The 25,524-nt window shown below is 34.8% G+C and overlaps 1 protein-coding gene across 3 annotated transcripts in view; it reads right to left on the bottom strand.

The window, feature by feature from the left end:
- SLC4A10 (solute carrier family 4 member 10) overlaps nt 1-25,524 on the bottom strand; it is a 299,454-nt gene that overhangs the window by 140,071 nt on the left and 133,859 nt on the right. For all 3 annotated transcript variants that reach the window (XM_044913311.1, XM_044913312.1, XM_044913313.1), the window contains 2 exons: nt 20,411-20,557; nt 2,410-2,548 (listed from right to left, as the gene is read on the bottom strand). In XM_044913311.1, the coding sequence (XP_044769246.1) occupies nt 2,410-2,548; nt 20,411-20,557 (286 nt within the window). The remainder of the gene's footprint in view (nt 1-2,409; nt 2,549-20,410; nt 20,558-25,524) is intronic.

The raw sequence follows: 25,524 nt of genomic DNA, 5'->3' as shown, positions 1-25,524 counted from the left end.
TAAAATCTACCAAGTCATATAAAAACTATTGCAAGTTTGGTTCTATATTTAAAATATTATAATAGGAAGCTTCAGAAAGAAAATGATTAACTTACATGATTTTTTCACTAAAAAGGGGAATGCAGACAGAATAACATAACATTAACTTAAAGTATTAAAAAAGGCAAATAAAGAAAATGATTTGACATAAAATAGGTAAAGGAAATGAACACTTAGTTCACAGGAAAAGAAATTAAAGCATATTTTTGGGAATATGTTCAATCTCACCAATAATTTTTAAAATGTAAATTACAATGAGATTTATTTTTCATCTATAAAATTAGCAAAAAAATGTAAAAGTTTGATGATTTAGTCTCGCAAGGGTTTGAGGAAAATAAGCACTCTCATACACTTTTCATAGAATATGAATTACTAAAACATTTTATAAAGGCAGTTTTTCAATATCTATCAAAATTTGAAAGCCTGCTCTCATTGGTACATAAGTTCCACTGGTAGAAGTGGAACTTCTACCTAAATACCTACAAAATAATCCAAAACATACATGTGAATGATCACTGCAGCAATGTTTGTAGCAAAAGCATAAAACAACCTAAATCCCTATCAAGAGTGGCTAAAGTTCATTCATATTATTAAATGTAATGCAATCATTAAAAAGATTGAGTAATCTGTATTGATAATACAGAAAAGGGTCCAAATATATTATTAAGCAAAAAAGTGAGGCATGAACATTGTATATAATCCCTATTGTATTTTCATGCAGATCTAGGTATTAAAATTTTTACAAGAGACACAAGAACAGTGATTGCCTTTGAAGAGAGGTAACATGAAAAAGAGTAGAGGATATTTTTGCTTTATTTTCTTTCTATATTTTTGGAATTTTAAATTCTAGCAGTTCATTTTATTTTTTTAAATGTTAAGAGAGATGAACAGATAATAGCCATTTTAATTTTCTTCTATTTACTTCTAGTATTTTTTTAAGTAAAAGGGACCTGTAAAGACCATTCAAAATACATCAAAGAAGAATTAACTATTATTTATAGTATCATGACTGAACATTTAATTTCACACTAACTCTGGGTAGAGTTAAGGCAATGATTAAATACAACCACAAGTTTAATATGATCCAGTGGTGTACTGTGGCTTTCAAAGGGCTGTTCAGTCCCTGGGCCACAAACAAATATAGCCAACAGAAAGAATTTCTAACAAGGAGAGCTGTGTGACCATGGAAGGGATAACCTAACAAAACAGTCAATGGAAGTGTTCAAGCATATCCTGCCTCCTCTTCCTAGAGTACCGCCCGTTCTGCTTTTCTTCCTAGCTAGTTCCAACTCGTCCTTCAAGAGCCAGCTCAGGAATCACCTCCTCCAGGAAAGCTGTCTTGATCCCTTCTCCTTCACCCTTGTGGTTTAGATCCTTTCTACTCAAAATGTGATCCTCAAACCAAAAACATTGGTGTGACATCAGCCGGAAGCTTATTAGAAATGCAGGATCTGAGATACCACGTCTGAGGCATACTGAGTCTACATTTCAGCAAGACCCCAGGTGATTTGTATTCACATTAAAATTTGGGAAGCAGTGGTTAAAGGACAACCCTCAGTGTGCCCACAGTTCCTTGTGCACACCTGCATCACAGCATTCATTATACAGTATTTACAACTTTGTTTACTTGTCTAAATCCCTCATTAAACTGTGAGATTATTAAAGGCAAGATCTAAGATTTTTGTTGTTTTCTATCCGTTATACCTGGCACATAATAGATATTCATAGATGTTTGTTAAATAAATGAGCAAAAAGGTAAGAATGAATAAATGAAAAGTAAATGCAAAATTTAGCTTACTATTCTTTCATAGCAATTCATCAATTATATGGCAATATAGAAAAATTACAGTTGACAGAAAAGTAATTTTTGAAAAGTTATTTTGAAAAAATACTATGCTTAGATGTATATATATCCTAGAAACACATTACAAAATATTTTTACCCTCATCAAATAGTATATAAATAAATCCAGGAGTATACCTAAAGCCTCTTATGTTTTCCCTTTCTTTAAAAAAGTCTCACAGTCAAATTATCATATAATATCCCTAGTTTGGACACAGGCCAGCAGTTGAAAACATAGAAATAAATTACTTTTAGATTCCTATTGTTTTCCTGATGACACACAAATTATGCTATTGTTTATCTTTCAGGCTGCAGCTGTTGCTGGCTCTGCATCACTGTTTACTATAATTGCTGCCTTCAGATTTCATTCTGACCCATATCCCATTATAAGATATGCCCAGGCCAGATGAGCAATTGCAGAAATCAACAACACTCACGGATGTTTGCAAAATCGTGGCTTTACAAATCTCTTTTCCAATAGCACGAACATTATTTAGTATACCTTCACCCTTCAACAAAAATCCTCACCTGGCTGTTTCTCGCCATTCAGCATCCTCACCTTCACGCCAACAAATCTCATCCAGTTCTGTGAAAAGGTCATGAGGAATGTGTTCCTCATCATCATCCTCAGTTCCAAGAATAAACTGTACTCGCTGTGATGGGGTGTCTATAGAAAGTGAGAGACATGAACATGCATTACCATGACTTCAAGCGTAAAATTTCCTGGTCACCAACTTCAACACAACTCCAAACTCACATGTCCCTGCCCCCGACTATGACAATCATCCAGAGTAGACTTGGGAAATTAAAACTAAATTTAGAAAAAAACAAAAACTAAACTAAATTTAGCATTACATGAAGTCTAGTATAATTTGGGAGATAATTATTTAAAATGTAAATATTGAATATATATATTATCAAAAATAATATTAAATGTTATGATTATTTTTGGATTATTTATAGCACTCATCATAGAAACTATTTCTGTATCTCCCTCATATACATACACACATTTTCTATCATCATATATGCTATACTTCATGGTAATATTCAGAACACACTATGATAAAATTCACTTACACTGAATGTAATTCACCATGAACTCCCTTGTGATGCTTTTTTATAGTCACACCTTTGCCCCTTCCCCAACCCCTGACAACCACTAATCTGGTCTCCACTGCTATGGTTTTGCCTTTTCCAGAATGCTATATAAATGGAAACCAAACCCCAAATCATCTGTGCCCTACATCATCTACTGGTAGTGTTTGCTTAAACATTTGAAGATCTCTTGTGACTATGATCATGGCGCAAGTCACTATGTTCTTGGTAAGGGAGAAAGATAATGTGTGGTTTGGACACAAGACACACAATCTCAAGGGTGCACATGATGTTCCTAGAAAGAACATGTTGTTTACAATTTGGGGGGCTCTGAAGTAGAGACCTATATAATTTGGGGACATAGATTGACAGTGTTTCCTACAAGGCTTCCAGTCCAGCTATTTGGCCTTAGAGTTTCCAGTTCGGTTAACTGGGTCTAGCCCCTGTTTTTAGAGGGACTGCTTGAGGACAGTTAGTCTAATCTGACCTATTTGCCCATTCTATAAATGAGGTGGCATTCCACTGTGTGATGGCTACAGAAAAGAGGGTAGGGAAGACATCCAAAGGTGTTAATAGGTTTTCTTTTTGTGTGTAGGAGTTGAAGGCACTGAGGACATTCCTGCATTTCTTTTTTTTTTATGTTATGTTAATCACCATACATTACATCATTAATTTTTGATGTAGTGTTCCATGATTCGTTGTTTGTGTATAACACCCAGTGCTCCATTCAATGCGTGCCCTCTTTAATACCCATCACCAGGCTGACCCATCCCCCCACCCCCCTCCCCTCTAGGACCCTCAGTTTGTTTCTCAGAGTCCATAGTCTCTCATGGTTCGTCTCCCCCTCCGATTCCCCCCCTTCATTCTTCCCCTCCTGCTATCTTCTTCTTCTTCTTCTTCTTCTTCTTCTTCTTCTTCTTCTTCTTCTTCTTCTTCTTCTTCTTCTTCTTCTTTTTTAACATATAATGTATTATTTGTTTCAGAGGTACAGGTCTGTGATTCAACAGTCTTACACAATTCACAGTGCTCACCATAGCACACACCCTCCCCAATGTCTATCAACCAGCCACCCCATCCTTCCCACCCCCCACCACTCCAGCAACCCTCAGTTTGTTTCCTGAGATTAAGAATTCCTCATATCAGTGGACATATGATACATGTCTTTCTTTGACTGACTTATTTCGCTCAGCATAATACTCTCCAGTTCCACCCACATCGTTGCAAATGGCAAGATTTCATTCCTTTTGGTGGCTGCATAATACTCCATTGTATATTATACCACATCTCTCATCCCTGTATTTCTGATAAACTTCTTAAGGTTAAAAGCATTGATGATAAGAGTCACCTAGCAGAGAATGGCAAGCCAGCAGTCAATGAGATTTAAGGCACTTGTCACAGCTTGAGAGCCACATCAGGTATTTTCTTTTATGAGGAATACTCCAGGGGAAGTTCTGAAATATCATTAAATTCACTTCCATTCCCTTCATCAAGTGTGTTCCATTCCAGTAGCTATAACTTCACCTCCTTTCCAATTATCCCCTACTCTAAGTATTCCCAACTTTATTTGTCCATTCTTTAATTCACTCTCAGGATTAAAAAAAAAAAAAAAGGATGCCTGGGGATTTTGCCTTCATTGTTTCCTTTTTGGTTTATACTTTTAAAAGATTATCTGATTGTTTACCTAGAGATCTTTACTAGGTTGCTGGACACAAACTACAAAATCCATTCTATCCCTATACTATAGTAAAAATTATTTAAAAGCCTAATAGGAAAAAATAATCATTTATTTTAGAAGCAAAAATACAAGGTTATCTAGGAATAAATTTTTAAAATTATGCAATACATTTGTGATGAAAATTATAAAACTTTATTAAATTATATAAAAGTAGACCTAAATAAATGAATGAACGTATACTAATGGAAAGGCATTCAATAGCAGAAAAACTCATAAATTCAATGTTATTCCAACAAAACATTTGGTATCCTCAAATATTTTTTTAAAACACAAAAGAGGGGCGCCTGGGTGGTTCGATCAGTTAAGCAACTGCCTTCGGCTCAGGTCATGATGCCACGGTCCTGGGATCAAACCCAATGTCAGGCTCCCTGCTCAGCGGGGAGTCTGCTTGTCCCTCTCCCTTTGTTGCTCCCCCTGCTTGTGCTCTCTTTCTCACTCTCCCTGTCAACTAAATAAATAAAATCTTCTTTGAAGAAATAAAGAAAGGGGCGCCTGGGTGGCTCTGTCATTAAGCGTCTGCCTTCCGCTCAGGTCATGATCCCAGGGTCCTGGGATCGAGCCCCACATCAGGCTCCCTGCTCAGAGGGGAGCCTGTTTCTCCCTCTCCCTCTGCCTCTCTGTGTCAAATGAATAAATAAAATCTTTAACATAAATAAACAAAACACAAAAGAATGAGTAAATCAGTAACAAACATATAGTGATTACTGAATTCTATAATATTAAATATTTTTGTGAAAATAAACCAATTAATCGGTTATTTAAAAAATTAGGTTGTAATAGTCACAACTGAGACGATTTCAGAAGTCAAAAGTGAAAAATATACATATAACATAAAATATAATATAGCATCATACTTTCCATATAAATAAATGTTTGTGGTGAGGCCCTAAACCCTGACTATCTCATTAGCCTTATCTTCTGCCACTCTTTCCCTTGTTATTTCTTTCAGGGTTCATTAGGTTTCTTTTGGGTTCTTAAAAATACCATGTTCCTTTCCATGTCAGGGTCATTGCACTCACTGTTTTCTCTAGCTCCCCTGTGTATCTTTCAGCCTCCACTTCAATGTAATATACTTCAGCAAGCCTATCCAATCAGCCTTGCAAAATACACACACAAACACACGTATGAGCACATTCATGTGCACACAATTAAGTTAGGCATCTGTTATCCCAATTCACAGCACTCTTTACTTCTCCTTGATTGTAATTTTAAATTTATTGCACAATAGTAAATTAAATATTTTAAATAGTCAAAATTAGTCTCTTGGAAAAAGTTAGGAACAATTCCCAAGAGAGAAAATTATGCATGCAAAACTATTTTTCAGATTATAAAGCATTATATAAATATTACTGAGGATGATTGATGCTAATGTTAGTGGTAGTGGTGATGTTGATAATGATAATATAGGTCTGCCAAAATGATTAAGAATTTGAAGTATGGAGAATGAGAAAATAATAGTGTCATTGATAAAAAGAGAGTTGTAACATGGATGGACCTTGAAAGCATTATGCTAAGTGAAATAAGTCAGACAGAGAAAGATAAATACTATATGATCTCACTTACCTGTAGAATCAAAACAAACAAACAAAAAAAGAAACAAATCCACACACATACACAAAAGCCCCCACCAAACTCACAGAAAAAGAGATGTGTGGTTACCAGAGGCAGGGGGTGGGGGCTGGGAGAACTGGAAGAAGGTGTTTGAAAGGTTTAAACTTCCAGTTATAAGATGAGTAAGTACCAGGCATGTAATGTAAACATGATGACTATAGCTAACACTGCAGTATGATATTTAGGAAAGTTGTTAAGAGAGTAGATCCTAAGAGTTCTTATCACAAGGAGAATTTTTTTTTCTCTTTTTTTTTTATTGTATCTATATGAGATAATGGAGGGTGGATGTTGATTAACCTACTGTGGTAATTATTTCACAATATATGTAAATCAAACCATCACGCTGTACACTTTAAACTTACACAGTGACGTATGTCGATTATTTCTCAGAAAGAAACTGGAGAAAAAAATGGTTGTCAGAATGAGAACCACTATCACAGACTGAGAGCTCAAAAAACAAATTTTAGATAGGCTAAATTCGAGGTGACCAGGACAAACATATAAAGATAGTCACAGGGAAGCTGGAGATTTGATTCTGGAAAAGAGGACAAGGTCAGTGATAGAGACATGGGTGGCATTTAGAGAAGCCATATGATTATAATGAATGAGGACTCAAAAATGAAAGAGTAGGGAGAGAAAAAGACTCAACATTGGGGAAATAATCAGCTTTAAGATTTGGGAGAAGGAAGAGGAGTTAACAAAAGAATCAGAAAAAGAATAGATATGTAAAAGAATCAATACGTTAAATATTTAATGAGTACCTTCCACAGGTCAGGTACTATTCTAGGCAGTGAATTAGACTGATATAAACAGAAAAAATATCTCTGCCTTTATAGATTGTAGAGCTGTTGGAGAGAGTAATATAACAGGGGCCCATGTTTGAAGCTTATGGAGAGTAATATAACCGGGCCATGTTTGAAAAGGACTTCAAAAGGACAAGAAGTCAATAATGTCAGATGCTATAAAATCAATGATGAGAACTGAATAAGAACTACAGGATTTGGCTAGTCTAATGGACATTAGCACTGGAATTCCAGAGAACATGTATTATTTTACAATCAGAAAGAAATAAATAAGCTATTTCCATTTTGAATATAGACAATATTTTCAATAAATGGTTGGTTAAGAAAATCAAACTTACATAGTTACACTACCGGAAGAAAACCCCTAATAGAATTGTAATTGCAAATAAGCAAATTCCTTAGCAAAGTTTCATCTTTTCATTATTAGCTATGTTACTTATATGGTTATAATTACATATTAAAACAGGTTCTTTAGGACATTTTTCCTAACAATGAATGAAAATATTCTCCTTTCTGTCGGCCCCGTTCCAAAGTTCTCTCTTTTTTAGGCACTTTCTGGAGAATAGTCAACAAATATGTTGAGAAATATATTTTTTATAACAACATAAGTACAATGACAGAAGTGAATCGGAAAATTTGCATTTTACATATGTGATCTTACTGTCATGAAGACAGGAAGCCTCTTGCACTATGACATTTAGCTCAAGGGAGCAGATTCACACGATGAAATGTTTACCATTATGCATTTCTGAATTACTGTATCCTTGTTTCTTCCTCTTTATCCTTGTTGTACTTTAGGTAAATCAATATTCAGATAACCTAGATCATGAAATTGTTAAATAGTGATTATTTTAATGGTTCTGTTTCAAATTCATGTCTTCAGTCTCTGCAGATCAATAATATCTTCCATTTTCATTTGAACTTTAAAATTTTGCTCATGTTTTTTGAAGTTATATACAATCTGTTCATTTACAGTCCTACATTTAATTCATTTACATAATTGAAATAATATATTTATTGCTATTAATGCTAATTAGCTCACTCTAAGGTAACAGATTAATAAAATAAGTATTTCAGCTGAAGCACCAAGAACCAATAGGTATTTCTCTCCAAAGAGGATGTAAGACTACATGCAGAATTTACAAACCATGTTCCTGAAAACCTAGATATCTAATTCCTCATCCACACTAAGGCTATAAGAATCATAAGTTGAAAACGTAGACACATATTGGAAAGGATTTTTTCAGAGAAAGCTATAGTGTGAGTCCCAAGTCTTCTTGCTCCCCTACAAAGGCAGGGAAGAGGGGTGTCTGCCCCTCCCTCAAGTCAAGCAAGTAGAGCTCCAAGGGCATCAGAAGGGCTTGATATGCCTCCTGGAATGGACTGGGGTATGATTTCTGCCTGAGAAACACAAAGTCTGCCCAGATGCTGATGACTGAGATTGCTGCTTTAGATAACATACTCTTTTAGTATTTATCAAGGCAGTGAGAGTATGTGTATTTTCTGTGAATCATATATGGGTCACATGAGAGAGCGAGAGAGACAGAGAACCAGAGGAAGAGAGAGAGAATGTGGAATGTGGGCTTATCTTTGATTCTGTCCAAGAATCTGCCATGCAGCAGCAACAAGAGGAATAAACAATAAGGCAGAAGAGAGTGCAGGTGAGAGACCCTCCAGGGGAGAATGAGTAATTTCAAATCCTTATTAAGCCTAGAGAGTGTGATATCAGTTTGCAATTGTACTAGTTAAATCAAAACTTTCCTGCCCCAACCCCTTTAGTTCTTTTCATTTCCTACGCTCCATATCTGAAGGGATCAGAAACCAGAGTTAGGACAATGATGGAGCATCTGGAAGAAGGAGAAGTTCAAGGTCGAAGGGAAAAAAAAAAAAGGCGACTACAGCCTCTTTACTCAACTGCAGCAGGCCTGGGCAAGAGAAGTGGAAAAATCCTTATTGTTAAAGCCAAGTTCAAACTTTCACTATTACATGAGTAAACACTTTAATTACCGATTAGAGGACTTTGAGTTACCTAAAAGTGACTAGAAAAACTGGGAGCCTACCAGTGTTTTCATTCAGGAGCAGAATAACAATTAGACCCACTGAATAAATAAAAAGAGATGGTGTAAGACAGAAATAGTTACAATAGTTATGATTAAATCCCACAAGGAGTATTCATTCAATATAACAGTTACAAGAATCTTACAAATGATCATAATTTTTTGATATTCATAAATGAGCCATACCTTTAAACTCTGTTTTATTGAAATAGTAGTTGACTACGGTGAGATTATAAAAAGAGAAAAAAGACAAAACAGATTTTTAATTTATTAATACCTTCTATGGGTCAGTTATTTTCATATACTATCTCTTCTATGTCTTACAATAACCTAGTTGAAAGAGCACTGGTATTAATCTTAAAATTCAGTGCAAATAATGAAGGAGACTAAAAAACCGTACATTCATGTTCATGGATAGGAGCACTCAATATTGTCAAGATGTCAGCTCTTCCCAATGTGATTGGGATTCAATGTAATCCAATTAAAATCCCAGGAAGTTATTTTATGGACATTGACAAACTTATTCTAAAGTTTATATGGAGAGGCAAATGATCCAGACTAGCCAACATAATATTGAAAAAGAAGAACAGTTAAAGGACTGATACTACCTGACTTCAATGCTTATTATAAAGTGACAGTAATCCAAACAGTGTGATCTTGGCAAAATAATAGACAAATAGATCAATATTACAGAATAGAGAACCCAGAAATAGACCCCCATAAATACAGTCAACTGATCTTTGACAAAGAAGCAAAGGCAATACAATGGAGCAAGGATAGTCTTTTCAACCAATGGTACTTGAACAACTAGACATCCACATGCAAATAAATTAATCTAAACACAGACTTTATGCCCTTCATAAAAATTAACTAAAAATGGATCATATTCCTAAATGTAAAACACAAATCTGTAAAATTCCTAGAAGTTAACGTAGGAGAAAACCCAGATGATATTCAGTATGTTAGTGCCTTTTTAGATACAACATCAAAGACACTATCCATGAAATAAAGAATTGATAAGCTGGAATTCATTAAAATTAAAAATTTCTAAAAAAATAGTTTAAAAATTAAATTAAAAATTTCTGCTCTGTGAAAGATAATGTCTAGAGAATAAGAAGGCAAGCTACAGATTAGGAGAAAATATTTGCAAAAGACATATCTGATAAAGGGCTATGATCCCAAATACACAAAGAACATTTAAAACTCAATAGTAAGAAAACAAACAGCCCAATTTAAAAAATGGGCCAAAGACGGAAGACACAAACACACATCTCTCTGAAGAAGACATTCAGATGGCCAATAGACACATGAAAAGATGCTCAACATCACTCATCATCAGGAGAATGCCAATCAAAACTATAACGAGATATCACCTCACACCTGTCAAAATGGCTAAAATAAAAAATACAAGAAACAACAGGTGTCGGTGGATGTGGAGAAAAAGGAACTTTCTTACACTGTTGATGGGAATGCAAACTGGTACAGCCACTGTGGAAAATAGTACAGAGTTTCCTCAAGAAGTTAAAAATAGAACTACCTTATGATCCAGCAATTGCACTACTGGGTATTTACTCAAAAAATACAAAAACATTAATTCAAATGGATACATGCACCCCTATGTTTATAGCAGCATTATTTACAATACCAAATTATGCAAGCAGCCCAAGTGTCCAACAATAAATGAATGGATAAAGAAGTGGTATGTATATGCAATGGAATATTATTCATCAATAAAAAAGAATGAAATCTTGCCATTTGCAATGACATGGATGGAGCTAGAGAGTATAATGTTAAGCGAAATAAGTCAGAGAAAGACAAATACCATATGATTTCATTCATATGTGGAATTTAAGAAACAAAACAAATGAGCAAAGGGAAAAAAAAGGAGAGAGAGACAAACCAAGAACACTCTTAACTATAGAGAACAAACTGATGGTTACCAGAGCAGAGGTGGGTGGGGGGATGGGTGAAATAGGTAAGGGGTTAAGGAGTGCACTTGTCGTGAGGAGCACCGGGTATTGTATGGAATTGTTGAATCACTATATCATACACCTGAAACTAATATAACACTGTATATTAACTATACTGGAAATAAAATAAATACTTAATAAAGAAAGAAGAATACCATAAATGAACAAACAAATAAACATGAGCCAAAGACCTTAATAGACACCTCACCAAATAAGATAAACAGATGGCAAATAAGCATATGAAAAAAATCTCCACAACGTATGTCATCAGGGAAGTGCAAATTAAAACAACAAGATACCATTATGCACCTATTAAAATGGCCAAAACACTGGGTGCCTGGGTGGCTCAGTTGGTTAAGCGACTGCCTTCGGCCCAGGTCATGATCCTGGAGTCCCGGGATCGAGTCCCGCATCGGGCTCCCTGCTCGGCAGGGAGTCTGCTTCTCCCTCTGACCCTCCCCCCTCTCATGTGCTCTCTGTCTCTCTCATTCTCTCTGTCTCAAATAAATAAATAAAATCTTTAAAAAAATAAAAAATAAAAAATAAATAAAAAAAATAAATAAATAAAAAATAAAAATAAAAAAAAAATAAAATGGCCAAAACACTGAATGCTGGCAATGGTGTGGAGCAACAGGAACTCTCTCATACATTGTTGATGGGAATGCAAAATGGTACCTGCACCTAAAAGAGGTTTCTTAAAAAACTAAATATATTTTTACCATATTATCCAGAAATCACATTCCTTAGTATTTACTCAAAAATTAGAAACTTATGCCCACAGAAAACCTGTACACGGATGTTTTTAGCAGCTTTACTCGTAAGTGCCCAAATTGAGAAGAAACCAAGTTGCCCAGTAGGTGAGTGGATAAATAAACTGTGGTACATCCAGACAATGAAATATGATTTAGTGCTAAAAAAAAAAATCTATCAAGATAGGAAAGGGGGGGGCACCTGGGTGACTCAGTCGTTAAGCATCTGCCTTCGGCTCAGGTCGTGATCCCAGGATCCTGGGATCGAGCCCTGCATCGGGCTCCCTGCTCGGCAGGAAGCCTGCTTCTCCCTCTCCCACTCCCCCTGCTTGTGTTCCCTCTCTCACTGTGTCTCTCTTTGTCAAATAAATAAATAAAATCTTTAAAAAAAAAAAGATAGGAAAAGACCTGAAGGAACCTCAAATGCGTATTATTAAGTGAAATAAGCCAATCTGAAAAGACTATATTAGTGTGTAATTCCAACTACATGACATTCTGGAAAAAGCAAAACTATGGAATGAGTAAAATGGTCAGCGTTTGGTAGGGGGCATGAGGCGGAATGAATAGGCTGAGCACAGAGGATTTTCAGGGCATTGAAAATACTCTGTATGATATTATAACTATGATATATGGCATTACACATTTGTCCAAACCCACAGAATTTACAACACCAAGAGTGAGCCCTAAAGTAAACTACTGGACTTCGGGTGATTATGATGTGTTCATGTAGGCCCATCCTCGGTAAAAAATATACCATTCTCGTGGGCGGTGCTGATACTGAGGGAGGCTCTGCGTATGTGGGGACAGGAAGTATATGAGAAATCTCTATTCCTTCCTCTCAGTTTTGTTCTAAACCTAAAACTGCTCTAAAAGATAAAGTCTTAAAAAAAATAGGGCGTCTCAGTTTTTAAATGTTATTGTTCACACCAATATGCAGCCTCTATCTTATACACGATTATATACATTCAAGAAAAAGGAGAAAAAAGAAATTACATTTATATAGCATATTTGCGTCAGACATTATTTCCTTTTTTAGAATGTTAATAATGTGAGGTTTGGTTTTATTACCAAATATTTTAGGAAGTTTGTCAAACTAAATTTTACAGCAAAATGAACAAGAATTGAGTCAATAGCCAAGTCTTGTGCTTCACTACCTCTTCAAAGGAAGATGCCAATTTCCTGAATGGAACATGAATATTTATTTGAAATGAGACTGATGAATTCCTATAAATATCAGATATACTTAAGAAAATCAACAGTGCAACATATACATTTCTTGATCCAGTTTATCTTAAATAAGAACCTGGTACTGTCTTTTTCCTAAAAGTACACAATCTGGGTGATAGCTACCTAATACCTACGAAACCAAATCTTACCAGAATCAAATGAAATACTTCTAATTAGCTGTTATTTTTGTGGCTGGCTCTTTTGGACCAAAAAAAAAAAAAAAATCAGTACTTTGAATGCCATTTAAAAAAACAGCATAAATTGCAATTTTAGAATTACACTAAGAAATCAATGAAATCTTTCCATTAGGCCTACCCAGAGTGAGGAGATAGAGTCATTTTGTGTTGCCATTGCCACCTGTTCTAACTATTCACTCACTTGTCAGGACCACATCCCAGAGCAACTATGCCTCAACACTGTTTCTCTTGTTTTTGAAACATTTTGTCTCATCACTGTTTTCAATGACTTTTTTCAGTTTACTCTGCATCAGTAATCGGGGGATCTATAATACCATGCATCCAGCCCCAAAAAACTCAATTGCTGTGCTCATGAACCATACATTTAAGACTTATTAGTATTTCCCTTCATAAAGCATGAGGATCACTCACCACATGCCTTTAAAATATTAGTCATAAAAAAAATGAGGGCAGTTATGAATAAAGAGAATTTGAAAGTCTGAGGTAGGGCACTAGGTATTTAAAAGACTTCTCTAAGACACACTGACAACAATAATAGTATAGGAAATGATGATTTATTAATGTAAGATAATCTATTCAAGGACAAGAGGTATTTTATTTGGATTCAAAATAACTTATGACTTCCTGTATCTGGCTTTTCATTCTTTAAAGTAGAAATGATTTTATAGGTATTAGGTTATGCCCACAGAAGTCTTTTCATGATTATCCTACCAATATACTTTTAACATCTTAACGAGAGACTCGGGTTATATTTTAATACAGAAAATGTTCAAATGTGTTATTTAATGACTATTTTTTCGTGTGTATGCACCTTAAAATTGCATGACATAAATCGTGATTTACAGTACTACCAAAATCAGAAAGAAGTTTCTAGGCATAAATATTTCTCTTATGTTGATAGATATTTTATTTATTTTTAAGATGGTAACTGAGAACATAGAGCATTATAATACAAACTGTAGCCAAGAATATGGAGAATCAAAATATGGGTCTATTTCTATATTTACTAAAATATATAATGGATATAAATAACAGCATGGATAAAATTACACTAAGGAATAAAGGTCTCAGGTCCTTAGCAGTCTCTTCTGGAATATGCAAGACACGTCAAAAGACATCATTAAAATAGTGAAAAGATAAGCCACAAATTCGAGAAGATATTTGAAATATGTAAAAGCAACAAAGGACTTATATTCCTAATATATAAAGAAACTCTACAAATCAATAAGAAAAAAATCCAGTAAAATTTTTTTCAACTTCAATTTCAATTTATTAATTTAATTTTAATTAAATTTTCAAAAATTTAAAGCATAAAACTTAAATAGGCACTTCATAGAAGAGGCTATCCAAGTGGCCAAAGAGTATACACAAGGTTGTTCAATCATATTCGTATTCAAGAAATGTAAATTAAAACAAATGGCATTGTACACCTTACCAGAATGGCTAATGTTAAGAGAATGCCAAATGTTGACAAGAATGTGAATGACATAAGCCCTCATACTTTTCTGCTGGAAGTATAAATATGTACCCCACTTCGGAAAATTATTTGGCATTATCTACTCAAATTGAAAATATGCATACCCTACCACTCAACAATAATTTCTAGGTATGAGAACTACATGTGTGCACCAACAGACATATAAAAATGTTCACAGCAACATCATTCATGGTGGCTTCAAAATGTAAATGATCCAAATGTCCATCAGTAGCAGAATGCACAGCATATACAAGCAAATGAATATTATACAAAAGTGAAAATTAATAAACTAAAGCTATAACCAAAAACATTGGTGAATCCCACAAAAAACAATATTGAGCAACAGAGAAAGACACAAACACCCCCATATGAGTTCATTTATATAAAATTCAAAAACTGGCAAACCACCCATTGTAACAAGACAAGCTAGAGATCCTTTTGGGGAGGAGGGGTAGATAGTGACTAGAAAGGAGCACTAAGAGGGGTTTGTGGAATTTAACTATCAAGATGGTAGTTACACACATACTGATGATCATTCATTGAGTTGTACATTTATGTTTCCATGTTTTAACATTTATAAATACTTGTGTTATACTTTGTAATAACATAATTTTTAAAATATTAATATTATTATATATCAACCAATTGGGAATTAAATAGGAACAGAAAGCCACTGCCCATCAAAAAATAGCTTTTTGAAGTCAAGTGTTCTATATTTATTTTATTTTTCCTGAAGCATATATACAATTTACTATCTAAAACTAGAAAAATCCTAGGTTTAATTCCAGGGTTGTGTTAATTTACACAGTACATTTGTGTCCCATATTTTACACAAGCATTTAATAGAGTCTATGGTTTTTAGATTTATTTCTACTGCTTATAGATTAACTACTTGTAATTGATCTACTCTTATCATCTTTCTTGTTATATTCTTTGTTGGGAGGCTGAGAAACAAACATTAAAGTGTTCTGAATTTCCCTCATTATCTTTCATTTTTTCACTGACTTCAAGTTTATGCTTCAAACTTACCATTTTCAAACAACGTATTTATTCCCATTTAAAAATATAATTTCAAATTATATAGGGTAAGTGAAAGATGACATGAAAAATAGCAAGATGCAAAATTTTAGCAGTTTTCTAATATCAGGATTGATTGCAATAGGAAGGAGAATAATCATCACATTCTTAGACAAACTTTCATGCTTATTAAGAACTGTAACAAAAATAGGTTGAACTTATTTGCTGGCATCAAAAGTTTTTTTTATAATCAAAACATCACCACCACCATTAGCACAAAGCTGAAAAGCCGGCTCTATCTTTGGACTCTCCAGGAATCACATTCCAATCACTCAATCTGGCAGACTGGAACCTATCATTGCAGGTCTGCGATATAAGCATAATCTCTTCTGGCTACCATAAAGACCTGTTCACTTTCACCTGGATGCAGCACTAACACACCTTACACAATTGGGTCATATAATAGACTAGGATTCTGCTGATGTTTCTCATATATTGGGGTGACAAAACTTTTTACAAGTACTAAAATTCAAACAATTTCCCAAAAATCTTTTTTGTTAAATTGTTGCTTGCTCCAGAAATATGAGACCTAAATTACTGCATGTCTTCACAGACCCATACTCCAATTTACAATTTAAACCTCCAGGTTCCCAACAAAGAACCTGACGCTTCCTCACATCCTCCTTTATCTTATTCCTCTTTGGAAATTGAATTCTGAAGAATTCTCAGGCACCTATAAGAACATCTTTGAAATATTTTCTTTGAAATCCTTTCAAGTAAAATAAAATGCTTAATAAATATTCTCAGAAATTTTCTTTGAAGTTTTCAGCATAGTAATCTCATATAGCCTCACTATGCAGAATACCAAAGCCCAAATCAAGTGGGATGGTGTTTATAACATGGTTTCAGTCTCAACATATGAACAAGTACTTGATTATCAAGGCACCTGAACTGACTATGGATTAGGAATAAAGACAGATGATTGTCCTGAAGTTACTGAAAAAAAGTGAGATCTAGGAAATTCTACTGCTTAGAGACCACCAGAGTGCCAAATATTTGTCCCTGATAAAACAGACCTTAGGTCTAAATTTCAATAAAGGTACTCAGATGGTTGGAGGAGGAAAGATAGTAGGTGGCATCCAAAAATAGTGGCTGACACATCAGAGGGAGAATCTAGGCCACCTGACTTATTTCCAAGTTTCACCAAATAAAGAGGCAGAAGCTTCTCAAGATCAATGGTTCTGGATCCTTGCTGGATATTAAATCACCTGGGATACTTAAAAAAAAAAATACCCATGTCTAAGTAAATACCCAATATTAATTAAAGTCTTTGAGAGTGGAGTCCAGCATAAATATTTATTAAAGATATTATTTATTTATTTATTTGAGAGAGAGAGAGAGAGGGACGGGCAAAGGAGGAGGGAGAGGGAGAGAATCTCAGGTAGATTCTGCACTGAGCGCAGTGCCCAATGTGGGGCTCCATCTCCTGACTCCGAGATCATGACCTGAGCTGAAACCAAGAGTCAGACACTTAACTGACTGAGTCACCCAGGCGCCCTGGACCACACTTTAAATAGCAAAGTTTCTACAACAATGGATCTCAAGCTTGGCTGCATATTAGAATTACCCGGTGGTCCTTTTAAAAAAAAAAAAACCTACATTTAGGCCCCGCCCCCAGAGATTCTGATTGGTATGGGGCTTGGCCATCACTATGTTCTTAAAACTCCTAGATGTAGGCAATGTTGAGAACCACTGTTCTGAAAAACTGACACACTGCATCCAGCTATGAGAAAAAAAAAAAGAGGTTAGAAGCAGAGGGAACAAGTTTATTTATGTTTGTTTAAGTATTTGTCAGGTGATGTGAACATATTTTCTCAAACACTAGAAGATAATGAAAATTCAAAGTAACCATTAAGGTTTAGTCCAACATATGTAATCCATTCTCAGAATCTAAGAGGGAATCTGGACTAACTATAAGCAGATGAAGGACTGATTGAGAAAAATCTACCTAATTGTCTCTTTTTTTTTTTTTTAAGATTTTATTTATTTATTTGACAGAGACAGAGATAGCGAGAGCAGGAACACAAGCAGCGGGAGTGGGAGAGGGAGAGCAGGCTTCCCGCCGAGGAGGGAGCCCGATGTGGGACCCGATCCCAGGACGCTGGGATCATGACCTGAGCCGAAGGCAGACGCTTAACGACTGAGCCACCCAGGCACCCTAATTGTCTCTTTATTACATTCCCAGACTCCACCTCATGAAAAAAAATAATCCTGAAAATATCGAGGACACTTTTACACCTCCACTCTCTGTCCACTGACACAGAGATGACCATCCTTGTATCACGCAGGGGAAGATACACAAGAGTATTTTCTTTACACAGTCCTGACAATAGTCATTCTACCTCTGGCTGAAGTACATGGTATTTGAGGAGGCTTAATGACCTACCTGTACACAGTGATTGAAACCAGGAGCATACTGATGGCAGTGCCTCTCTATGAAAAATAATTGGGAAACTGTACAAATACTACAAATCAATGGAGAATCAAAATAATCTCAGTGGCCCAAAGGAAGATCATACCTCTGAAAATTATTTACTTCAGGAACGAAAGGAAATGCCCAGAAATAGCTGGGAATCATCAGTAGGCTATAAAAACAGAAACTCTATCAAGCGGAACAAGAAAAACTAATTAGGAAAGGACAGGAAGAGATATAAAGAAAATAGTATGAGATAAGAAAGAACTTTAAGAAAACTAAAAATGCAACCAAAAAATCAAAACTAATAATAGAAATAGTAAAATGCAGAATTGACATTGCAGAGAATCAAATGGATAATATGAGAAACTAACCTTAAACTACAAAGGAAAAAGACAAAGAACAGATATCACTAATCCAACATGCAGATAATTAATATTCACAAAGAAGATAACAAAGTAAGTGGAACAGAATCAGATAGAACAGGAAAATGTGCTGTAAGCAGAAAAATATCAGTGTATGCACATTGGAAAGGCTTTTTAAGACACCCACCAGTAGGCCTGTCTTAGCAATTTTCTTAATTAAAGGGATCCAGAAAAATGTCTTTAAGCTTTCAGGCTTAAAAGATATAACCTTAAAAATGAAAAAAAAAATAGGGACTACAGACTTCTCTGCAACACTTACTGAAAACAGATATTGAATAAAGCAATATATATAGAATATTAAAAGTAAAATTGTTATCCCAAACTTGCTATGCCACTAACTTCATATCTGAATATATAGGAATGACTAAAGGGGCACTGTGGGTTTGTGGGAGGTCAGGGACTGTTCAAAATGACAGAAAATCATGTTTAAGAGATGGTGAGAATAATCCAGTTGAGAGGAAGAAGCCAACTAGATTATAAATTATGTGCATTTCCAAACGGGAGGGAACAGGAAATAAACATAATTGAAAAGAAAAACTCCCTTATTGCATCAAGAGAAAGTTGCAGATGTAGGCACATAGGTATGTTTAATAGGAGAGAAGTTGAATGAGTTCATTCTGATGAGCTACTTTCCCTGCAAAGTAGAAAGCATCTGCTAAATGACGGTGAAAAAAGGGATGGTGGAGAATGATGAAAAAGCTTGAAAAACAGTTAATTTAAAGATCAAAGAAATGTAGTAGAACTCAGTAGGTGCTGTTGAAGGTCAATTATATCATGAATTTAAATAGTTACAACCTGCCCTGTTGAATGATTGATTGGGGCCACGTAGAAAAAGTAGGAACACAGAGGGACCCCAACATAAGTATGGTTAAGTGGGAGTAAAGGTATGAATAAAATTAAAACAGGGACCCTATGATATTTAGAATATTAGCAAAAGTATTGCTAAAATTATAGGCTATGAAATCAGAGTAGGCTAAGAAAACAATGAAAGAAAGATACTAGCATGAACAGAAAGAAGTAGAGAGGTCACGCATTTGCACAGGCAGGCAAGCAGGAGAGATGCGTGGTCAGAAAGCAAAGCTAATGCATTTACCTCAGAGACAGAGTAATTATGGAGGAGTAGGTGAGCTAGGTGCAATGAAGGAGAGGGTCATAGGAGATGGGAGTGTCAAGAAACTGAAAGCCAGGTTCTTGGTTATGTCATGCACACAGGCTTTCATAGCACTCATAAATTGTTAACAACTACCATATCACTATATTTTGATATTCTGTATCTACTTCCAGAGGAAGAACATTCAAAATAGTAGAATGTCCACATCCTAAGAGGGAAATTTGGCCAGCATCAGCAATAGTATGTGGGAACTTAATAAAGGCATTCCCCCCCGCCAGGGTTTTAGAGAAATGACTATTATTTGTATATATTATCAATAGTTTATACAACTAAGTTTTACAATTTATGTGTATTTCCTCAATCACAAATCTAAGCCAATTCTCACCTTCATAAAGCACAACTCAAGAAAAATAAACAAGGTTTTTCTCTCTCACTTCTCCCCCATCGGACCAACCAACGTCTCTTATAAAGTATAAACAATTTTATGAGTATGAGGTATGACTGCTAATTATGGATTTAAGCAAGTATAATATTATTACCATTGTAAATTTAATAAAAAACAAGAAGAAAGATTCTTACCAAAGGAAGGTGACTCCCTCCCATCCTCTAATCCTGAATCTCTCTCTCTGTCTCTCTTTCTGTGTTTATGACCACGATGCCTGTGACGTCGATGACTTTTTCTTCCTCCCAGGGGCACATGAACTCCAATAAATAGTGTCCGATGACCTTCATCAGAAGCAAATGCATAAATTAAACTCTGAATTATTCCAAAGCACAGATGATGATTTACATATCAATGGAACTCAATTCAATTCAATCCAGCAAACCATTTTTGAGTGTTTATGGTATGTAAAGCTTGCAACTTAGCATGTATTTCGGCACTTAGACCTATTGAAATATACCACAGATCTATCACAAACATTTACAATACTAATTATTTGGTTATATATCTTATAATCACCATTAAATTATTGTCTTAATCTCTCTGTGTCTATTCCTCATAGTTATAATTATACTCTTCTCATTAAGAAAATTTATTCTGTTTTCTCCTTACCCTCAACAGTGTTATACTACCAGTTCCCCTCCCTTCACAGTTAAGTATGTGAAACAATCACTATCCCATAAAACAGATTTCACCAATGTCCATAGTAATGCCAAATCCCATGGAATTTTTTTGGTTCTATTATTTCTATCTGCGGCACTTGATACAATTGACCACTCCCTTCTTTATGACCACTTTCTCTTGGTAGTCTTTCTTCTCCTTTGTTTTGTTCATCTTAGTTTCCTTTGCTGGTTCTTCTTCTATTTACCTATTCAAGGCTGAAGATCCCCAGGCTCTATCTTTGACCTTACGATTTCAGCTAATACATATTTATTAAGGGCTCTGAGACCTAAAACTTAATGACAGATTGCTTTCTTGGACTGCAGGCCTATATATCCATCCACCTATTAGACATATTACTTGCATATCCTTCCCACGGGCATGTCAAACTCAACACGTCCATGGAACTCATCATTTTCTCTGTCTCCCAAGTATCAGCCATTATCATCTATCTTAGTAAGTGTGCCATCAATCCAGAAGGCCATCTAATTTATCACCAGGTTCTCCTTTATATCTCTAGAATCCATTCCCTCTTCAGTATCCCTAGTGCTACTGTCTTAGTTGGATTCTGATCATTTCCTACCAGGACTATTATAAGAACATTCTCCTTCCAGATTTTTTTTCTTTCTTAACCACACTCTTGTCCCACCTTTTATCCATCCTGAATGCTGATGGCTTTTTTTTTTCCTAAAAATGCAAGTGTGACTACATTACTCCCCTGCTTTAAACTCATTAATTGTTCTCTGTTTCCTATATGGTAAAGTTTTTAATACTCTTTAAAGCCAAATAATATCTGACCTCTGCCTATATATCTGGCCAGGCTTCTAAATATACTCTGCCTCACATACTATAAGCCAGTGTGAGCCCCTTAATCCCTTTAGCCAGATGTTCTCAAGTCTCTGTTTTCACTTAATACTCTTCTTATTCTTCCAACTGTAGGAAATGTCTTTGTCTTTCTTAACTATCTGGTGAATACCTACTCACCTTTCAGGTCTCAGTTCAAGGATTATGCCACCTATAAAATTTTCCATATCCTCTCACTCTAAACACAGTTGACCACTTTCTTCCTTAAGTACTTCCTCTAGTACTTAATAACTCTTGATTGTAATTATTTACCTTAAAGTATTCTTACAAATCTTCCCTGAGAAGGACATTATGTTAGTCAATTTGTATCTTTAGCTCCTGACACAGTACCTGGCATACAGCAGATGCCTAACAAATGTTTACTGAAATAACAAACATTTTATTGAGTGGTATTGTGCTAGGTATCAAGCATACAAATATAAACAAGAAATTATTTCATTTTTATAAGTCAGCAGGTTTCAGCCCTCCCCAACTTATGTAAAAAGTGGGACTCACAAGTGTGAGGTATTGTCCTAGGTATCCCTTCCCTGAACAAACATATCATTATAAAGGAAGAGAAGATGTGAACCCCAAAACAAACATACATTAACCTATGCATTCAACACAATCACAAATTTCTGACATTATTATTTCAATATAACTAGAACAAATAATCTAAAATCTATAAGGAAAAACTAAAAGAAAAATAACCAATAAGTTCTTGAAGTTCAAGGAGAGAGAATTTACCTTATGAAATATCAAGATATACTACAAAGTTGTATACTTAAAATAATTCACAAATTTTGGCATCTTAAATGTTAGTAATTTCAAATTACTTGGACCATCACTACATTGTTATTTTCTAATATGTTGAAGGTTATTAATCAGGAGGAATGTGCAGAGCAAGAAAGAGAATTCAGATGGACCCTTGTGTAAAACTAACATTTAAGAGAAAGAAAAAGAAATTAAATGCTTAAAAGTAAAAAAAAAAAAAAAGTGAAGTCACAGACTTCCAATTAAATATGGGAGCGTTGGTGGTATAGTGGTGAGCATAGCTGCCTTCCAATTAAATATGGGAGATTAGACACCTGCTTTGTATTTCTATTGTCTCGGGAAACTGTCTTCTTAATGCCAAGTTAGGAAACAATTTCTTAAAGAACACTAACCATAAAAGAAATGATTAATAAGTTTTATTACACTTAAGTCAGGAACTTCTCTTCATTATAAGAGTTGGGGGCCACAAGGCATAAAAATATATTTCTAACACAAATAACTAATAAAGGACTAATAAACAAGATATACAAAGAAATCCTACAAATCCTAAGAAAAAGATAAAAACCCAATGGGAACATAGACAAAAATTTAAATAGGCATTTAATAAAAAAGAAAATACAAATTGCAAATAAATGTAGGAAAAGGTACTCAACTCCACTAGTTCTCAGGGAAACAGAAGTTCAAACCATAATGAGATATCTCTATACTCCCACCATCTTGGCAAAAATTGAAATGGTTGACAATTCTATGTCTTGATGTGGTACAGACCAGCTTCTGGTATAGTACCAGTAGTATTATACAAAACTACCTTGAAACAAGATAGCATTCTTTATTGAAATTGAAAATAGCATTCTTTATAACCCAGCAATTTCCTTGAATCCTAGAGAATTGCATGAAGATGTATAAAAATATAAGAGACATGTATAAGAATCTCTACAGCTGCACTGCTTATAAAGACAGAGTGCTGAAAACAACCCCAAAATCCATTAACAAAATGTATAAGGAGATATTCACACAATGGGATATATACAACAAGAATGAACAAACAAGAGATATGTATAACAATATAGATGAATCTCACAAACATACTATTGAGCAAAAGTATATATATATAATAGAATTTCTTTTATAAAGCTTTAAAAATAGAAGAACTAAAATACATTGCTCAGAGATACATACACAGGAAAAGATCAGTACAAAAGTCAGAATACTTGTTACCTCTGGCATAAAGGTGAATAGAACCTGTGACTGAGGAGAGGCACATGAGGAGCTTCTGGGGTGTTAGAAATGTTCTGTTTCTTCATACAAGTTTTTGCTTCAATAATACTTAAAATTTATACATAAGCTTTCTGTACTTTTCTGCATGTATGTTTCATTTCAAAATTTAAAAAATTAAAGAAACCAAAGAGGGAGAATTTCAAGAAGGGGACAGTTACTAGTTTATATGCTATAAAGGAGTCAAACAAGATTAAGACTAAAAATTAGCCATTACAGTTGGCAATTAATGTTTATCTGTTACCTTCATAAAAGCAATTTCAGTGAATTAGGAAATGAGTAAAATTGAGGAAGTTTAGGCAATAAATATTTCCTAGACTTGAAAATAAAGGCTTTACAGAAGGCGGTACTTGAACTAAGCCTCAAGATTGCAAAGGTTTCTAATAATTACTGATTAAGATAACCATTCCCCAGATGGACAAAGATAAGGGGCATCAGGCACCTTAGGGCAAGTCCAGAGGGCCTGGCTGGGTATAGTGAATATTGTCTTTGTTTATGAAATGTAGATTTGATGGGCATGTGCCAAAAGTAACATCCTAAAAAGTTGCCAAGTCAAGGCTAAAATAAACCATCTGAAACCACATCCAAGCATAATCAGATAAAAGGATGCCAAGACACACAGCTGAACTGATGTCTTGAGGACATTAAATGCAAGGAAGACCAAACTGAAGGAGTTTCCTGAGACAGAATCTTGCAAGGCTGGTTAAAATATCAAAATTCACTTGGGTAAATAACTATGATTGAATTGTTGGATCACATGGTAAGCTTATGTTTACCTATATGAGAAACTGCCAGACTGTCTTCCAAAGTGGCATTTGCATCCCAACCAGCAATGAATGAAAGTTCCTGGTGCTCCACATTCTTGCCAACATTTGATGTTGTCAGCGTTTTGGATTTTAGCTATTCTAATGGGTGTGTAGTGATATCTCACTTTTAATTTGCAATTCCCTAATGACATACAATATTGAGCATCTTTTCATATGCTTATTTACTATCTGTATTTCTTCTTTGGTGAGGTGTCTGTTCAGATTTTTTCCTATTTTGTAATTGGATTTTTGTTTTCTTATTGTTGAGTTTTAAGGGTTCTTTTTATATTTTGGATCTAAGTCCTTTATTGGATATGTCTTTTGCAAGAATTTTCTCTTTAGCTTATCTTTTCATTCTTGTAACAATCCTTCATACAGTGTATGTTTAAATTTTAAAGAAGTTCAATTTATCAATTTTTCTGTCATGAATTGTGTTTTTGTGCTGCATCTAAAAAGTCATCATCAAACTCAAGGTCACCTAGATTTTCTCCTATGTTATTTTCTGTAAGTTGCACAAGTCCATGTTTTACATTTAGGTCTATGATCCATTTTGAGTTAATTTTTGTAAAAGGTGTAAGATCTCCATCTAGATTCTAATCTAAATACTGAATTCACTCATTAGGTATTTGCTCCAATAAGTTGAAAGCTAATGTCCACACAAAAACCTGCACACAAATGTTTATAGCAGCTTTATTCATAATTGTCAAAATATGGGAAACAACTAAGATGTTTTTTAAAGGAATAACCAAACTGTTGTATGGCAGACAATGGAGTATTATTAAACAATGAAAAGAAATGAGCTATCTACCATGAAAAAATGGAGAAACCTTAAATTAATATCGCTAATTGAAGAAGTCAGTGAAAAAGCTATGTACCATAGGATTCCAACTATG

This window comes from Neomonachus schauinslandi, chromosome 3, assembly GCF_002201575.2.
Source record: "Neomonachus schauinslandi chromosome 3, ASM220157v2, whole genome shotgun sequence".
Lineage (NCBI taxonomy): Eukaryota > Metazoa > Chordata > Mammalia > Carnivora > Phocidae > Neomonachus > Neomonachus schauinslandi.
Note: the sequence above shows the minus strand (reverse complement) of the source record. Positions and strands in the feature narration are given on the sequence as shown.